This window comes from Solea solea, chromosome 2, assembly GCF_958295425.1.
Source record: "Solea solea chromosome 2, fSolSol10.1, whole genome shotgun sequence".
Taxonomy (NCBI): Eukaryota; Metazoa; Chordata; class Actinopteri; order Pleuronectiformes; family Soleidae; genus Solea; species Solea solea.
Window position 1 is genome coordinate 21,074,322 of NC_081135.1, and position 18,650 is coordinate 21,092,971.

The following is an 18,650-nucleotide window of genomic DNA, read 5'->3' on the forward strand; positions in this document are numbered from 1 at the left end:
GAATTTCTGCCTCTCAGTTGTCTGGAGATAACAAACAATCAGTGTCAGTAGAATTTTGTGTCATCCATGTTTTTCCTCAGTTTTTATAATCATTTAAAGCTGCAACGGTCCGTCTTAAAGCCACAAGAGGGCTGGAAATCAGGATGACACAGTGACACAATGACAATTTATGTACTTTATATTACTGTCATATCTCTGCTTTTAACTCTGATATGGTCTACTCTAGACAACACCAACCACAGAGGTGGCACTACTTTCATATCCTAAAATAAAGAAGAAGGGCAGTGTCTTACATGTTCCTCATCAAACTGGTCTCCTCCAAACGCTGCAACGCATGGTTTGATTCCTCCGGTGCCGAAGGCTATGAGTATCAAACCCACCATGGACAAAGCACTGCAACACCAAACACACAGTAAATCTAACATAATACAATAAATACAGTATATATTGATGCATTGGCCTGTTGACACTTCCGGTTTCACTTCCACAGAAGTAAACTGGATTTATTTAGGTTTTAAAGTATTCGCCGTGGGCCCTGAGAACTTGTCATAATAAAAAAAAAAACTGATTCATTCATGATTTATTAGAAGTACTGATAAATTATTCACTGCTCACATCACTTTTGTCTTCTAAAATCACTGTACAGGACTGAGCCTAGTCACAGTGACTGGATTGTAACTTACATGTGCACAGTGCTGTCTCCCACACTGGAATGGCTCCAACTGACTTGACGATATGGCCGATCACATAGACGATGGAGAGGTAGATGATGGTCCTGCGGGGAACAGACTGATGATGTGCATTCAGAGCAACACACTTATGCTTATAAAAGATATATGTGTCTGTATATATACTAATATTTGAATTGTGGTTAGGTGAAGTTTAGAGTTCAAGTTAAAGCACTAATCATCAGTAGCTAGCATGAAGATATTTCATCTCTTATCCAAGAGGCTTCTTCAGGTCTGACTAAATAGTGGTAAAATCCAGGTATGCAGCCTCTGTAGGCTAGATATCTGTCTGAAGAGTCATTAAGTTTAACAATGCAGGTCATTCACCCCCGACCCAGTTTCAGGTTGTCTAATTTCGCCTGAGTTGAGGTGAGAATGAGGGTTGTAAAGGGTCACCTGAGAGATACAGTCTTAGGCCACCTCCTCTGATTAGTGATGTTCTCTCCAGGTTAATGCAAATGAGTTACTTACTCTTCTTTCAAGCCATCTTTGTTCACTGGCCAAAACATTCTCATCAGCAGTACTCACAATAGCAGACTGAGTCCCTCAGGAGACCCTAACAACCCTCATTCAGAGACACCTCCAACTGGGTCACTGGTTGAATGACCTGCATAGTTTAATGTAATGACTCGCTAGACCAGTATCCACCGGTTATTCAGAACTGAAGAGGCCTCTTGGATGTGAAGTGAAATGTCTTCAAATGATCTCAAGTGTGTCCAGTTGACAACAACTAACTACTGAAGATGACAATGACCTGGATGACTGAGAACCTCCAGAGACATGTTAGGGACAATGTTTTGGCCTCGGCTGTCCAAATGTATGGACGTCATTTGTGTGTCCTAAGAAGAGTAGCTGTGTTTGTGTGTTCGTGTGGTCAGAGGGATTCATCTCCACTGTTACCTGCACCCGTGCACCCTCATGTATTGGCACAAACTGCACACTTGCACTAGTTTAGTCAGCTGCATTCTAATATTGAATCATAACTTAACTCATCTCCTCTATTTTGTTGTGATGATTTTGGGCCCGATGCTACTGTTTTTAGTAAATTTGGCTAAAGTAACGCTATAGTGCATATACGCGTCCAAAAGGACTCTGGGTCTCACTTGTATTTTCCAAGCCAGGAGTCAGCGATGAGAGCTCCCAGGATGGGTGTGAAGTAGCAGAGGCTGCTGAAGGCATGGTAGATGGCAGTGGAGAGGTCCTTGTCCCATTTGAGGTAGGAGAGGAAATAGAGTGTCAGCACCGCTGTGAACAGACACACACAAATATAAATGAGCTGTGATCCAGTGCACCAGCACTTAACGTGTCAACACATCAACCAAAACAACAACAGCCTCAATTTTTTTAAATGATAAAACTGTTTTGCTTCAACCCTCAGAACACTACAGGATGGGTGTGTGCCAATTAGAATCATCATTTAAAGTAAATTGAAATGTGAATTCACAGGTAACATGATGCACATGTGATGGAAATATCTGCCATGAAATGTAGTCTTATGTTTGAATAAACATATAATTTCAAAATTTTTTGAAGAAAATGTGTTAAAAGAGAGCTGTTAAGGTCATTAACATCACTGTTTAATGTTGGTACCAGCACACATTACATATCACTACATATAAATAAGAGCTACGCTGAATTATTTACCATTGACCTTGTACTTTATGTCGTTCAACAAGAAAGAAAAGGGGATAAAACCTTCTAGTTCCAGATCATAAGACATGAGGAAGCTTTGTTTTATTTGATGTATGCATGTCTGTGTGGATACATGGTTTGAAGCAATTTGACAAACATGAAATCCTAAGTGATGTCATGTGGGGTAAAGACAAAGACTTTAGCCTTAAGCTCCCTATCATCCTCTCACTGACTCACACTCTGTAAACCGATTTAACAAGCTGACTATCGGCTGCCATTTGACTTTATGACATGGTTAACTTGCAGTTAAATTCAAAGACCCTGAAATCTGCTCTGTGGACTCCTGTTCTTTAGATTGATCTACATTATAGACACACACACACACACATGCTGCCCAGTTTCTTTCCCACGTACCTTTCATGCCATAGTAGGAAAAGCGTTCGCAGAACTCATTCACCACTATGAAGCAGATGCTGGTCGGGTAATTGGTCCCACATAGTTTCTAAAAGAGGCAAAGTTTGTTCACTGGATGAGAATCAACACTTTTTGAATGACAACACAGAGTATGTGACATTAATAAACCAAACGCTGTGACCACACTGATGAGTTTACCATCAAATTTTACATAGATGCACACCTCCTCTGTTAGTCCATTACTCATAAATTAGGTTAGAAAAAAATAAAATGTACTATTTCCCAGGAAATCGCCTACTGTAATGTAATAATTTACATTTAACGTCATACTGGCAATGCTGTTGATTAATGATGACTAAACACAGTTTCATACAATTTCTTATGTAATGGTAATGCATTTTTTTTTCATTTCTACAGCACCTTTCAAAACACAGCTGTAAAGTGTTTTACAGAACCGAAATGATAAATGGGAGGCAAACAAAACACGGCAATAAAAAGCAATAAGCAAATGAAATTGCACAGCAATAAACAAAATAAAAACAATAAAATGAAATTTAACGTAATCTGTAAAATCAAAGTCCAGAAAAAAATGTTTCATGATGGATAGCTAGTAGGGCTGAACAATTTTGAACAAATATCTAATTGCGATTATTTTAACAGGAAATGCAATTGTGATATGATAATTGATTGTCTGTCATGATGAGTCTGTAGAATAAGATGTGTAATAATAATTCATCAACAAAAACAAAACAGCATGAATTCTGAGAAAAAATTCTGACTTTAATCTCAGAATTCTGACTTTTTTCTTAGAATTCTGACTTTTTTCTTAGAATTCTGACTTTCTTTATGCACAGAATTCTGTTTTTCTTTAATCTTAGAATTCTGACTTTCTTTAAGCACAGAATTCTGTTTTTCTTTAATCTCAGAATTCTGACTTCTTTCTTAGAATTCTGACTTTCTTTAATCACAGAATTTTGTTTTTCTTTAATCTCAGAATTCTGACATTTTCATTCATCTCAGAATTCAGACTTTAATCTCAGAATTCTGACTTTTTTCTTAGAATTCTGAGTTTCTTTAATCACAGAATTTTGTTTTTCTTTAATCTCAGAATTCTGACTTTTTCATTCATCTCAGAATTCAGACTTTAATCTCAGAATTCTGACTTTAATCTCAGAATTCTGACTTTAATCTCAGAATTCATGCTGTTTTATCTTTTTTACTTTATTTCAACTTTTCACGTGGCCCTAATACTCCGTACATAGTGGAGGACAGAAGCCATAAAACAAAGTAAAATAAACCAGATAATTTGCTTTCTTAGTGAAAAAATATTCAACCCGGTTAATGGATTATTACAGCATCGATTTATAATCAGATTTCTTCAAAACCAACCGAATAAAAACAAAAGTGCAAAGAGTCTGCTGCACATTTACTTACAGGAATGAATTTAATCACGAGCGACTGCGTTAAAACTTCATGAAATTGTATTCGCTGTCGCTATAAAGGTCATCATTACATTACAGTACATGTGGCACAAGATTTGTGCAAACTGTTTTTCCTGTCGAAGATGCTGCTGCTGCTGCGCCTGTTGGATCATCTCACGGTCTGCTCTTAGAGGTGAAGTGAAGAAAAGCTGAATTAATCGAATAACAAACTCTCTCAACTAAGAGAAACTTGTTCAATTCGCTTTTTGACGAACTTTTGAAGCGTCCACGCGAATCCAGTCCCACATAATTCCACCAACAGTGGATCTGAATATCATTTCAACGTGTTAACAGGCAAAATACACAATGGGGGAAAAAACATCATGCACCACGAAGAAGAAGCGTTGAGAGTGTTTACCTTGGTCATGTTTGCTTGTTTGCTGATTTGATTTCAGATGTTTACAGTTGCACCGGGAACCGCTGAATAACATCCAAGTCCGTCCCACTCCTCTCTCTGCTCTCGCGCTCTCTCTCTCTCTCTCTCTGCTCTCTCTCTCTCTCTCTGTGGTCACGGCTGGAACAGCTCGGTCATTTATGCTGCTAAAGCTCAACTTTAAGTTAATCTTCCACCATCAAACCTCGCACGAGCACGAGCTGCCTCCACTGAATCCCGCGGGTCAAGTCGTTGAAGACTCAAGCAAGAGGTAGAAAATGTCTCTCTCACGAGTTTGGAACCCCCACCAAAAAATAAAGATAGTGTTTTTGACTCACTGACGAACATAAGAGTCCGTTAGATGAAGTGGCGCAGCAGCTTCTAGCTTCGTACAATGTGTCGTTGTTTCACTCCAAACCTGACTGAGGGATGATAAGAGACACACTGGCCAAAACTACTGTGTGTGTGCGTGCGTGCGTGCGTGCGTGTGTGTGGTTTTACAATCATTGTCAGTCATTTCCAAAGACTGGCTCGTGACTCACACATGGGTCGAGGGAGATTTTGTTTTAGGTCCCCACACAAATTTGCAAAAAAAAAAAAAGAACTAAAAATTCCTAAACGCTTAGGTAAGATGTATGTGTATATTCCAATCTGATTCTGGTTATATATACACTGTATATATATATATACATATATATATATACATATATATATATATATATATATATATATATATATATATATATTAGTAGCACAAAGCTTTGACTACTCTGAGTTTGTGAGGTCAATTTATTAACAGGGCAGTTTTTATCTACAGTATATACACGGTGAGAATAGGAATCAAAACCTACAACTGCTGTTTATTTTTGCATATGAACTTTTCTGCCCCGACCTCCGTCTCCCCGGTCACTTTGTCCAGCTCTTCCTGGGGAATCCCGAGGCGTTTCCATGATGGTATGGTTCAGTTTGGTACAGTACAGTACGGTTTGGAAGAGTAAAGCCCTCAGTAAGTGCTTGTTTGGATATGGAATGATACACAATAAAAACATCCTTATATTTACACATTTAATCTATTATTAAATCACTCTAAAATGAAGTAAATTACAAAGTTGGCAACTGAAATCAAACCACCAGACAAGCGTATATATGTATGTAAATGTCGAATGTAATACATTTGCTAATGCAATTACACCCAAAAAAAAAAATTATTACTATTAACTAAATATTGCTGTATTATTGAATGTTTGAAGGAAGAGGAGGACACAGGCCGTGTTTACACTGTGATATGATAGTAAGTGTTGGCCCACATATAATTGACATCTCTGATTTAGACTTGTATGTAAACACATACAACATGTCGCTCACTCAGCTCCTCTTAAGAAGAGACTTCCCGCCTATATCAGCACCCGTGTTTCACCGTGTTTTTTTTCAGGTCAATTTTTTATATACGAGTTCAATGTTGTCTTGCATGACAAATACTGTAATCACAATAGTGTAAACCTGTTGGAAAATTAAGATTTAATGTTGCTTGTGCAGAGTTTATGGCCATAGAAATGTCAACACCTCTGTGAATGTGACTGATAAGTTGAATTCAGCAAGTAAGCAGAAGAGAAGAAGGCAGTAATGCAACATTTCAAGCAATTTGAACAACCTGTGAGCCTCTGTGAACTACTTATGATGCAGCAATGTACTGTAATATAGTCAAAGATTAAGGAATTCTGAGACAGAATCATTGAATATTGAATGTACACATGAAGATAAATCTCACATCGTGGTTCCAAGTGTTTGTGTTTTGATACAGTAGACAAATGGGGAAATGATGTAGTCTCATAACAGTCCAGAAGAGGGCAGCACTAGTCCAGTATCTGTATAGCAGAATGCTGACAATTTCTGCACAGCATATTGGGAAATCAAAAAAAAAACACTTGAATTAAACATTTTACAGTGTCTTTCAGTTAGCATCAACCACACCTTTTAGGAAGTGAACCAATATTCATGTAGCCTCAGATGCATATTTGCTCTATATAAGTGCTGCTAAAAGTTGCTTAACTGGTCTATGCACTACTACTCTGCAGTATATCATATGGTATTCATACAGTTTAAAAAAAAAGAGGACCCACTTTTTTCAATATTTTATTTTTCACAGCATTATAGAGTGAAAAACAGCAAAGAAGATCAAACTGGAATGACTTGGCAAGGTCCAATGCAACATCTTGTTTTCATGTGTTAAATCTGTTTTCTTCCACAGCATAAAATCCACATGTAAATAACAACAACAATGCAAAGCAGCAATGCTACACAGAGCAAGGACACAAGTTCACATATCCAGAGTTTGTAGTTCTCAAAGGTTCTCTAGTTTCAGACCTGTACAAAGGTCTGAATGCCGACATGTCACCACTTTAAGCATTCAACAACTTGAGCAGCAAAATACAGAAAGATTTCAGCTTCATTACTAAACTTCCGCTTTTCTTTTCGAGAAAATTGCGACTTTATCCTCCACATGAGGGTCGCGGAGTACAAAGTCATGTACTTTTTAAAAGAACTGTGGTGATTCATTCACAAGTGAAAGTAATCTTAAACATGGACTAAGATGAACAGACATTGTCTGTTTATCTTGTGCAATTTAATATACATACTCTGTGGTATAGGATATACTGTATATGTAGTTTCATGTTGGGGAAACTAACATCACTCAAACTCAAAGTTTGGAACTACGGCTCCAAGGGAACGGCTAAAACAGTGGAACGTATCACTGAAGAAATATTTTAAGAACATTTAAAATATTGTGTTAGTACTTAGACAAATAAATATTTAAAAAATCCTACACATACTTAATTGATGATTATATTTTTGGCTAAATAGCCACAGATTTGCTTCATTGATCCAGCTCATTCTCTTGATGTGAGCCCTGTATAAAGCAGAGCTTGGAGGCAGCACCAAGTGAATACTAAGTGGGCTCAGAGAAAAGCTGCCACTCTCGACCCCTCCTACTTGACTCGTCTGTCCACAAACTGCAAACGAATTGGTTGACCAGGACAAAGCAAGGTTCTGCAGATGGACGTCACAGTCTTTCCAGCAGGGTCTGGTCTCACCTCGAAGCGCTTCAACAGCTTCAAAATAAAAGAGAGAGAGAATATAAGGAGAGGGGAAAAAAACAAGTACAGCTGTGCTTATAGCAGGATGTTCTATTAGTGTGAGCCCTGAGTGTCCAGACAGCTTATTTCCACTCAATGATTACCAGTTGTCAGAGTTATAACTGTGTGGTTGTTTTTGTCTGGACTGTTGAGACCACATTCAGACAAGTGTTTGGTGGTTCGTGTCATCCCAGTGCCAAGACAAACAACAGAGCAGCAGTTGGAACTCTGCTCTACTTTTTAAAGTTACTATCGGTCAATACTATTCTCAGAATCTAGCTAAAAAAAAATAATCAAAAAAGAGGTTCAACTCACTCACTGAGGTACAAAAAAAGGAAATAATGAATGAATGAATAAATAAATAAATAAACAACCAAAAAAAATTCAAAAGTTAAAACAAAAACTAACAAACAAAATAATAATAAAACAGATCTTTAACTTCAAAAACGTATAAAAACTGTTTTTTCATACGACCTACTTACTTAATTTAATGACACTTGAGCACCGTGACGATCAAACCAGCAGACTTTGAATAAACAGAAACTATAATCACATCTACTGTAGATGTGTTCTTTCTGACCCATGTCTTAGTTTTTCAAAATACAAGACATGAAACCCTTTGCATTGTTTAACTGATATGCAACTGATTAGCAAGTCCTTGGTGATAAGTTTATACTCTTTTAACATAATGTTCTACTGGTGTAAGCCTTAAAAATAGTATAAGCACACACACAAACATTTACTAAATGGTGAATGATAAGGGATGGGGCGATACCACTGTTTTGTGTCTGATACCGATATCAAAAACCCGATCTACTGATACCAATATTAGTCCAATTCAGTCATTTTAGATCATTTATGAACGTACGAAGCTGTTAACAACACATTTGTGCTGAGTCGTTTCAAAGACATGATTCTCCAACTGTGTAATGAATACTGTTCTCCCGAAAAGAAGAAATAAACAGCCCAAACGTCACTCAGCTAAAATGCTTTGGCTGATTTTCATTTACATTTTTACAGTCTGAGCATAGTGAAGCATGTGATATATAGGATTTTCGGATTGTATCGGATTTTACATTTGTATCTGTCCAACATCCGTTCCAGTGATTTTGACCAGCATCGGACCGATTCCCATCCCTATTTATGATACACTGCTTTGTAGGAAAGCAGCTACAAAGACATTATGTTTTTATATAATATATTTCACTTTCTAATCACTCATTATCTCTTTACAACCTTGAGTAATTGTTAGCAGTCACACTGCCCACAATGAGCTTAAATATGTTCTGTTCATTTAATGTTACTTCAAAAATTACTCATTTACACAATAGCAGACAGAGAGTGACATTAGCGTTAGATTTTCTTACCCTGGACATGAAGAGATACATCTCAAGTTCAGCCACCCGTCGGCCAATACATGCCCGGACACCGAAACCAAACGGAATTGAAGCGACGGGGTGCTGCTTGTAGTTGTCTCCTCTGAGCCATCGCTCCGGATGGAATGTGTGAGGGTCAGGGAATATGTTCTCATCATAGGACGTAGCGTAATGGCACAGGTGAAATAGCGTCTGTGAGAGAAGAAAACACACGTTAAACAAAAAGCGCCGTACAACCGTTCATTGGGCTCTTGTTACACAAGGACGGACCAAAAAAAAAAAAATAATTCAAAGCTGCTAAAAATTAAAATGCAATTAGTTTGTGGTTTTGTGTTTTTTATCGCTATTATTTCTGTTAAAGAAGCCACAGGTCTGAAATATGCATCTGACACATGGTCTCACATCTTTGGGGAAGCTGTATCCTCCGACCACGATTTCCTTTTCAACATTGACACGGGCATTTCCGGGTACGACTGGATACATCCTGGTGACCACAGAACAGAGTGGATGTCAGAGCAAGTGTACTCGAGTTGTACAGTAAAATCAGATGTTACTTAACGGAAAACATCTGGGACATCCGTTACCATTTAATTGAGTTTTTGTTTATGTTCAAATAATAATTGACATACAACCGCAATGTATTGCTAAGAATTGGACAATGTCCCCCACCGTAGTGTCTCTTTGATGGCGGCCTTCAGGAAAAGCATGCGGCCGACATCATCACTTGTTGGTATCTCATCTCCAGGGCAAACCCTTATCACTTCCTGGTATAACCGTTCTTGGATCTCTGGCCGTTTTGCCAAGTGGTAAAGACACCACGCGAGAGTGTTTGAGGACTGCAACAGAGGAAAGCACACAATGTAGTCACATAAACACACATACAACAGGCAACAGTTCGCCAGTCCATCGCAGGGGCCACACATAGAGACAAGCAACCGTTCACTCTCACATTCACACCTATCTCAGCGCTGCTGCAACTGGATTCGTCGTTCGTGGCAAATTTTATTGGACAAGAGACGCTATCACACCCTAAAACATCTTTCCTCCTTAACTTAAAGACCATGGTTCGGAAAGCGAAGGTGTTACTGCATCTAGGGCTAGAGCTGTGGCTGCTTGTGGTTAACACACCACTTTTACAGGCAGTTGATGGACATACGGACTCTCAGTGTGTTGCGGAGGAGTCTCGCCATGTGTTTATTCTCACAGGCATAAGACATTAGTGGCTAATACTAACTCCAAGTCGCCGACTCCCATGCCTCTCAACAGACACAGCGCCGCCCTCTCACTTACTCTACTGTACAAACACAGCTCTCAAAGCAATCCTGACCTTGCTGCCATTTTTACACTTTTCTTTTGTAACCTTAAATAATAACGCCTAATAAGCGTATGGCACACTAAAAATGTATCATTGCCCCATGCAATGTTCCCTCACCCTTCTTTGGAAGGACCAGAATTTTTCACACTTTGGGGGCCGGACATTCAAATAAAATGAAATCAAAATTTCAATTTGGGTTTAATAATTTATTGTCGTTTTGATATTTTAATTTTCTTACAAAATTGAAGGCACTTTTTAGAGAATTTTTTTTAGAGAATTCTGTCGCTTGCTGTTGGAATTTTGAATTTTTCAAATGATAGGCAAGGACGTGAATATAAGAACAGCATGTAAAACAATAAATGTTAAATGAGTGCGGCAGGTTTGTCCTCATTTTCAAATATACAAACAAAGTAAAATCCACATTGTTCATTGCTTTGTTATTACACTATCTGATTACAGCATTTGAAGGGTGTTTTCCATGAATGAATGAATGAAGTCATCTGGTTATGGTTGTTGTGTTAGTTCCTGTGTGCTGTGTGCTGCTGTCATTGCTGCTGCTTGTCCCTTTCTGGCTATAAGCGGCGCACCGAGAGAGGGGCTCGGATCTAATTCCTCCAACAAGCTCAGAAATCAGGAATCTGACTTACTGCAGGTTGATTGGCTGAGACTAGATTATTATGGGTGAGAACAACGGTGCGGTGTGATATGAACGCTGAGAACTTTGAGAGTGCGCTACAGTTGGAAGAAGCAGCAGTTCATCAGTAGAAAGATTTTCTTCATAAATTTAATATTATGAAATCTATTGATTGAAAATGTTTGAGCCACTGCAGTGTGATGGGCATTGAAGTCACCTGTCAGGCTATTATATATTTATTTATCACAGCCTATTAGCTTTGATTGAAACCCCCACAAAGCTCAGATTATAACTGAATCCTCAGACCATTAAATCACAGCCGATTGCTGAACCCCAATATATTCTTTCAACAAGCCAATATCCTGACAAATTGTGTGACACAGAGTGAAGATTTGCTGCATCTACTTACTGTGTCGACTCCTCCCAGCAAGACTTCAGTGATACTGCCAATAATCCCTTTGGGCGTCATCTTATCAGAGAGCAGCAGGTGTGTGAGGTAGGCACTGTCCAAGACCTGCTCGGAGTTGGCCTTCTCCTGGATTTCATCAATCTTGCTCTGCACCATATTTCCAGCTGTAGGACACAAGAGAAACATCATAGGAGAACCAGTGAGCTCACAGGTTTTGACCACATGACGGAAGAAAGACACACTTTGAGGGATCATCTACAGACACTAATACGGTTACGGAGAAAGCAGCAGAGGATGGAGTAAAAACTAAATCAAAACAAAGCAACATCAGGAAAACTGGTTCTGTGTCATCTGTATCTTTACTATAGTACTGCACATCGCCCTTGTTCTTGAAAATCTGTACGCTCCACTTCTTCTATATTCGATGGGCATTCTCTCTCTCCCTCTCTCTCCAAGATTGTGTTTAACAATCTGGTTAAAAAGTCCACTTCTCTCTCTCTCTCTCAGGTATGACATGTGGACCAACTGCCTTTCCACTCTTTGACGTCTTCATAGCTCACTTCCTCCTCACTAATCCTCTGCATTTCCTGAGGCACTCGCTCCCCTCCATCTGTCCTTCTCTCCTTCACTTTTTCTTTGCCAATCCTCTTCTCAGATACTTCACCGTACTTCCTCATTTCACCACCAGGTTTGATTGTCTTCTTTCCTCTGTGCAGATGATACACCAAACACATTGTTCCTCACCACTTTAGTTGCACTTTCCCAGTCATCTGCTACCTCCCCTGAACTCTGCTCTACCTTATTCAGCTTCCACCATTTAATCCTTGGCTCTGCCTTCACTTGTGTCCTCTTCTTGGTTTCCAAAGTCATCTTGCAGACTATTATAAAATGCTGCCTTGCCACGTTCCTTCATATTACATGTTAAGCATAGTATATAATCTACCTGTGAGCACCTTCCTCCACTCTTCAGCCTATGATTCACCGCAGTCATTTCCATCCTTTTGGCAAAATCCACGACCATCTGTCCTTCCCCGTTCCTCTTCTTGACCTCATACTTACCCAACACCTCTTCATTACCTCTGTTCCCTTGACCAACATGCCCATTAAAGTCTGCTCCAATCACCACTTTCTCTCCACTGGGAACACTCTCAACCACTTCATCCAACTTACTCCAGAACTCCTCCTTCTCTTCTAACTGACAACCAACTTGTGGGGAATGGCCACTGAAAACATTCAACATCACACCAGAAAAACTCTTAACATTCTCTTCCTACATGATTACCCCTACTCCATTTCACTATTTGGGCAAAGATTTTATGCTGGATGTCTTTCCTGACGCCCGTTTATCCAGGCTTTGCACGGGCATCAATAGTGTTCCACCATGTTTGAGATACATTTTTGCTATTTGAACAAGCACACAATGCAGAATACAAGAAATTGTCAATCAAACAGATATTGGGATACATTAAATACTAGTTGGCTTCAAACATGCAACACTGGGATTTGTTAGAGGAAATTAATGTTGCTTACCAAATTCAAAGAGGTAATTGTTGTGTGTTATAAAGTCTTTCCAAGGACGTGCATAAGGCCAAAGAAACATGGGGATGATGATAACAGATTGAGAGAGACGAAATGTTTCTCCCACAGAGGTGATGAACTTTTGGGTTTCCTCCGGTATAACACTGCTCAAGCAGCCCAGGCGTTTCTCAAACAACACTGAAGAGATGGCTAAAAAAAGAGAGAGAAAAAAAACAGTTATTTTAACGTCAAACCATCATATTAAAAATATTTGGACATGAGCAGGTCGAGCAACTTTCAGTTTTTTGTTTATATTTCCATGTGGAGCTAAATGTATGCACTGAAGTTCATTGAGATAGCAAAGCTCTTGTCAGCTCCACAAATGGAGCCATTTTGGATCCCCATATTCTACAACAGCCCATAATGGATAAGCTAAATATCTTTTGAGATTTGATGCTGACCAGTCAGGCTGTTTCCTTGTTCAAAACATTTCAACAAAATCAACTGGTTGTACTTTCATATTTCCATACGTAAATTAGCAAGCGACACTTGGGGACTGACTTTGGTTAAAGGTCATATAATTTGCCTAAAACCTGCCTACGTGATCACAGCAGGATCAACCCCAGGCCAAGAGAGTCAGCAGTCATTGCTCTACAAATTGCCCTGCTGCACCTGCAGAAAGAGGTGAGCAAAATAATGTGTGACAAGGCAGAGAGGCAGCTATAAGATCTGCACTTACCTCACAGCACAGAGAATGAAGTAACACATAGAGGTGCTACAAAAGTGATCAATTAGAGCTGCAACTAACGAATATTTTCATAATTGAGAAATCTGTCTATTATTTTCAAAATTAATCAAGTAATCGTATGGTCCATAAAATATCAAAAAACGTTAAAAAATGTTGATCAGTGCTTGACACACCTGGAAATGATGATGTTCTCAAATGTCTTGTTTAGTCCATAAACCAAAATGATTCACTTTTTCTTATTTCTCTTTGTTATATGGAGCAAAAAAAAGGAAGAAAATATTCACATTTAAGAAGCTAGAACAATCAGAAATTCATGTTTTAATAGTAAAAAAAAGCTTCAAACCGATTATTCGATTATCAAAATAGTTGACGATTTAGTAATCGATTAATAATCAATTAATCGAGTAATTGTTTCAGCTCTAAAATCAATACAGTGAAATATTGTGATATTATATCACTTTTGAGAAACCAAGTATCGACATTTACAAATAAACATATCGACAATAAACTTTTTGCAAATAGTCAGTATTTTTCCAATATTGTAATAATATCGTATTGTGACTTAAATATTGTGATAATCGTATCGTGGTGTCCCTGGTGATAATTTAAAAAAAGAAAATAATGGCAACAACACTCCTGACTATAATTTTAGTATGTGAAATTGTGGCTGGGTTATGGTAACGCTGTGACATTCTTTGCAGCTAGTGTTTTACCTTTTTGTTGGAATTTACATTTCATTTTTGACAACATCAAATGATTCTTGTGAATGTTAACAGAAATGAAAATACTGCAGAAAACATTCACATTCAAACTGTGAGGGAGGTCCACACTGCCGCATCTGTTGCTGCAAATACTGCAAAATTATCATGTGTTTATTCTCTGCTGACCTTCAAAAGCAAATCTGTAGAGTTCTTCAGCCATGTCATTGACCATCACTCCCTGGCCATTGGGTTCCCTCATCCCGTCCATTTTGTTGAGGTAGTCTGTTATCACGTCATTCAGTCTGTCAGTGTAGGAGGTAACATATTTGGGCTTCATGAGCCTTGGGTTCAGGTTACTGCGTATTTCCTGCCACTTGAACCCAAACCTAAAAAAAAAAATGCAATTAATGACAAGAAATTAGCTTTCTTTTCCAGTTTGGGTCAGATCTAACCATTTACACACAGAATCAATGAACATGCAATGTTTTAATGACTTCCCCCTCAAATATAATCAACACTAAGTAATCACTGTGCTGTTTGGTGCTGAGGAGGTCATGTGTGCAGCAAACGTGTGCACCTGAAAGAGCAGCTGGGATGGACTGAAAAAGTAAAGATGCATGCGCAGGAAACCATGTTCAACAAAGCTGAGGGAAAGTCAGGTTATTAGTTTCTGATTTTGCACATCATTAATCACTTACATTTTGGCTGTTTTTAAGATACACACTTACACACATTTACATATTCTCGGCAAAAGTCTTAGGTCACCACCAGCTTTGTTGTTTTTATGTCCATGAAATTCTGTGATCTTTGGCGTTTGGATTGGAGTGATGCGACTGGAAGTTGCTCTTATGTAATCAGCGGATATTTTATGACATGAAATAGTAGGACAAACACAGGTTTTTTTTTTTACATTAATTCAGTCAGACAACTCACTATTTGAATGTTTATTTGCAAGTGGTTTAGTTGTGGCATCTCGGGTCAGACTTAATCACTTCCCATAAACATGTTTACGGCAACATACAGTGTCCAGTTAACTTCTACATGTTTTTGAACTGTGGGAGGAAGTCGGAGTACCCGGAGAAAACCCGGACCTTTTCCATGCAGAAAGGTGCTTGTTTCGACCGGGTCATGAACCTGTGTCTTTTAGCTGCAAGGCAATAGTACTAACCACTACGCCACCAATGTGGCCCCTACTTGCAATATCTGCAAGGTAAATGTTATGAAGGGCGGTGGTAACACAGCAAAATACAACGCTGTGAACTTAATCAAGCACCTCCAAAAGCATCATGCTTAAGAGCACGCCGAGTTTGTGAGAAAAATAAAAGGAGACAAGAAGACGAAGCAGCTGACTTTAGCAGATTCATTGCAACGAAGGGGAAAACTGCTAGTTTTTTATGAGAAAGAACCTGCCATTGATGTTTCAGTGAACAAGTTTGATTTATCTTTATTATTATGCATGTTTGGGGCCACACAGTGGTATAGTGGTTAGCACTCTCGCCTTGCAGTGAGAAGACCCGGGTTCGAGCCCCGGTTGAAACAATGGCCTTTCTGCATGGAGTTTGCATGTTCTCCCCGCGGTAGATAATGCGTGTTTGACTTAGTTAAGCTACTTATTAATAATAATGTTCAGCTGTTAAATTTAATGTTGGATTTTGAGTTCTGTTTTTACACTGTTTACGCTGTTCCAAGTTACTGCTGGTGCACGATTATTTATTATTTCAATAAATAACAATTCAACAATAACAGATGTTAACTCACTCTGACAGGGGTCCATAGGCCTGGTTGCTGTCCTCCCTGTGCCTCCTCCAGTGAAACATGTTCGTCCGGACTGGGTATTTCCCCTCCTGCCTCATAACCTGTTGTATCAGGTCAGCATCGGCCACGTTCACCACAACCAAAGGGCCGTACTTTGATTTCCATATTGGGCCATAGATCTTCTTGTGCTCAATCTTTAAATAAATAATATTAGTTGACAGGTTATCACAAGTCATATGTGCTTGAGGGGTGAAAAATAATCAACACACTTAACAAAAATGGCTAAAGTTATTGCACAATCTGAATGAGCAATTAATGATGATTTGTTTGTGACAATAAATGAATTTAACTTGACTATGTTACTTGCTTAAATGCTGTACTGTGTACTGTGATAACTGGCTGAATTAGAAGTCATTGGATTAAAACATGTGGACTATTCTTATTACTACCCATGTAGTATTACTATTATATGGACACGTACAAACCAAGGTTATTATAGTTAACGAAAACAAAAACAAAAATGAAAACTAACAAAAAAACATTTATGTTAACGAAATAAAAATAAAAACTAGTTATTACAAATGATAACTAACTGAAAACTGAATTGTGTGTTTACAAAACTAACTAAAACAATCTAAAATTGTAGTGAGTTTAGTTTAGTTTAGTTTAGCTTAGTTTTTGACTTTGTAAATTTATTTCATACATAAACCTTTTGGGTTCATATAAAGTGTATTTATTTCTTCTCTACCGGCAATATTGAAAGGTTTTATTTTTATTCATAATAAAGATGTTTTCAATTTGTTTCTGTTCTCAGTGTGGCACATAAGGCTACACAAGTTAAACATAACATTCAGTTATGTTCAAGTGTGTCTTTAGTCTGTTGGCCAGTTTATTTGTACCTGGTACACTAACTGCGTCCAACCTCAGCAGTATTAAGCACATATTATTGCACTTCAGTCTACTTTGTGGTGGACTGTTACGTTTGATTCAGGGATGGTTGTTTATCCGTCCTAATAAATAGAAGTTGGTGATGTCTGTCCTTTACATTAAAATACTAATTCAATGAGATAAGCTGGTGCAATAGAGAATTCAAAATGAACACATTGACTACTTACTTGCATTAAGTGCGTTTTGTCCATATAACCCTTCAAAAACATCCAGTTGAAATTCGTCATTAAACTCGGTCCGTGTAATTCGTCCATATGTTTCACTCCGTTATGAACCTCCGTCGGGTTGGCGGAGTGTTTGTTGCTGCAGGCGCTGGTGCTGGTGTTGGTGCCGGCCACGGTTGCGTTGGTGGAAACATACCGGCGGTGGAGGTGGTTTTCCTGACAAGTAACCGGCTTGAGTCCCGCGGTCGCCCCCTGAATCCCTTCATGTAGTTGTCGTCGGTTGAGTCGCAAAGCGAAGTCGAGCAGACGCTTTCTCAACATGGTGCTGGTGGTGACAGCGTCTCCCGCGAACAGCAGCGTGACGGCGTGTACAGTGCGGAGCGGCCCTTTTTATAATGCAGTGGTTATTGACACAGCCACCCCGGAGCTGTAACGGTAGCTCGCTACTGCGCACAAGGGAAGTGATATAATTATTTACAGACGACGGACAGTGAATGCAACACTTAACGGTTTTACCACCGGTGAGAATCATAGGGTTACTTCACGATACTATACGATACACGGTCCACGATAGCAATAGCATCACGATTCTGTGATAATCAATAAATCATATAGCGATACCTCACGATATCTGTCTGACTAAAGAAAACAAAATGTCTGTCAGTTTTCCATTTGTTCTCATTTGTGAACACAGAAAATGATGTACACTATTATGATTTATTGATTGATCATTGTGGATGGGGAATCTCTTAAGGTAGCTTCCTATGCTGTAACACACTCTTCTTCGGCAATTCATTCATCTGCTTATTTTTTTCATTAAATATCGATAATTGCCATGGCGTACTGCTTATCATATTGCACGAGAAAGGACCACGATATATATATCACCAAATCAATATCCTGACCCACCCCTAGGTTTAACGTTTTCCTTACAAATGTAAAAAAAAAAGTAGTCTAACCAAATCAATAACCACTGGCTATTATGACAATTTTGAATCAAGTTTGCACTCATATAGGTGCTGAATGACATGCTCTTAACTGTTTGACCCCCTTGACCAGGGCAGTTTCAATCCTGGGACAGGTAATTAGTGTTCAGAAACAAACACTGAAAACAAACTAAGCATAGTGTAAACTGACTGACTGAAGTCAAGACAATGGATGCAATAAAAATGTGTGTCAATATCGGTGGAGCTCATCCGAGATGGAGCGGTTACCTTGAGTCATCTGTGTGGACAGGCCCTACAGTAAGAAGGAAGGTAACTACTTCAGGCACCCTCCTTAGATTCAAAGTCAATTTGCATGCATGAGATAACGTCAATA

The 18,650-nt window shown here is 38.7% G+C and overlaps 2 protein-coding genes across 2 annotated transcripts in view; both read right to left on the reverse strand.

Moving 5' to 3' along the window:
* Positions 1–5,050, reverse strand: part of slc15a2 (solute carrier family 15 member 2) — a 15,803-nt gene extending 10,753 nt beyond the window's left edge. The window contains 7 exon segments of the mRNA XM_058623071.1: positions 4–21; positions 294–393; positions 684–708; positions 711–775; positions 1,832–1,973; positions 2,775–2,862; positions 4,614–5,050. Coding sequence (XP_058479054.1) covers positions 4–21; positions 294–393; positions 684–708; positions 711–775; positions 1,832–1,973; positions 2,775–2,862; positions 4,614–4,622 — 447 coding nt within the window. The 5' untranslated portion in view covers positions 4,623–5,050.
* Positions 5,051–6,747: 1,697 nt separating this feature from the next.
* Positions 6,748–17,741, reverse strand: LOC131455647 (sterol 26-hydroxylase, mitochondrial). Its single transcript, XM_058623441.1, has 9 exons — positions 17,334–17,741; positions 16,222–16,412; positions 14,650–14,849; positions 13,027–13,224; positions 11,497–11,660; positions 9,808–9,974; positions 9,541–9,622; positions 9,130–9,330; positions 6,748–7,738 (listed from the first exon to the last, which is right to left on the reverse strand). The coding sequence occupies exons 1-9, from the start codon at positions 17,649–17,651 to the stop codon at positions 7,616–7,618; spliced, it is 1,644 nt and encodes a 547-aa protein (XP_058479424.1). The 5' UTR covers positions 17,652–17,741; the 3' UTR covers positions 6,748–7,615.
* Positions 17,742–18,650: the final 909 nt, after the last annotated feature.

Coding starts and splice junctions, on each gene's coding strand:
- LOC131455647 (XM_058623441.1), bottom strand. CDS start 17,651: ATGTTGAGAAAGCGTCTGCTCGACTTCGCTTTGCGACTCAACCGACGA. Junction 13,225..14,649: donor CTACAGATTTGCTTTTGAAG/GTCAGCAGAGAA, acceptor CTCTTTTTTTAG/CCATCTCTTCAGTGTTGTTT. Junction 9,331..9,540: donor GATACAGCTTCCCCAAAGAT/GTGAGACCATGT, acceptor CTTCTCTCACAG/ACGCTATTTCACCTGTGCCA.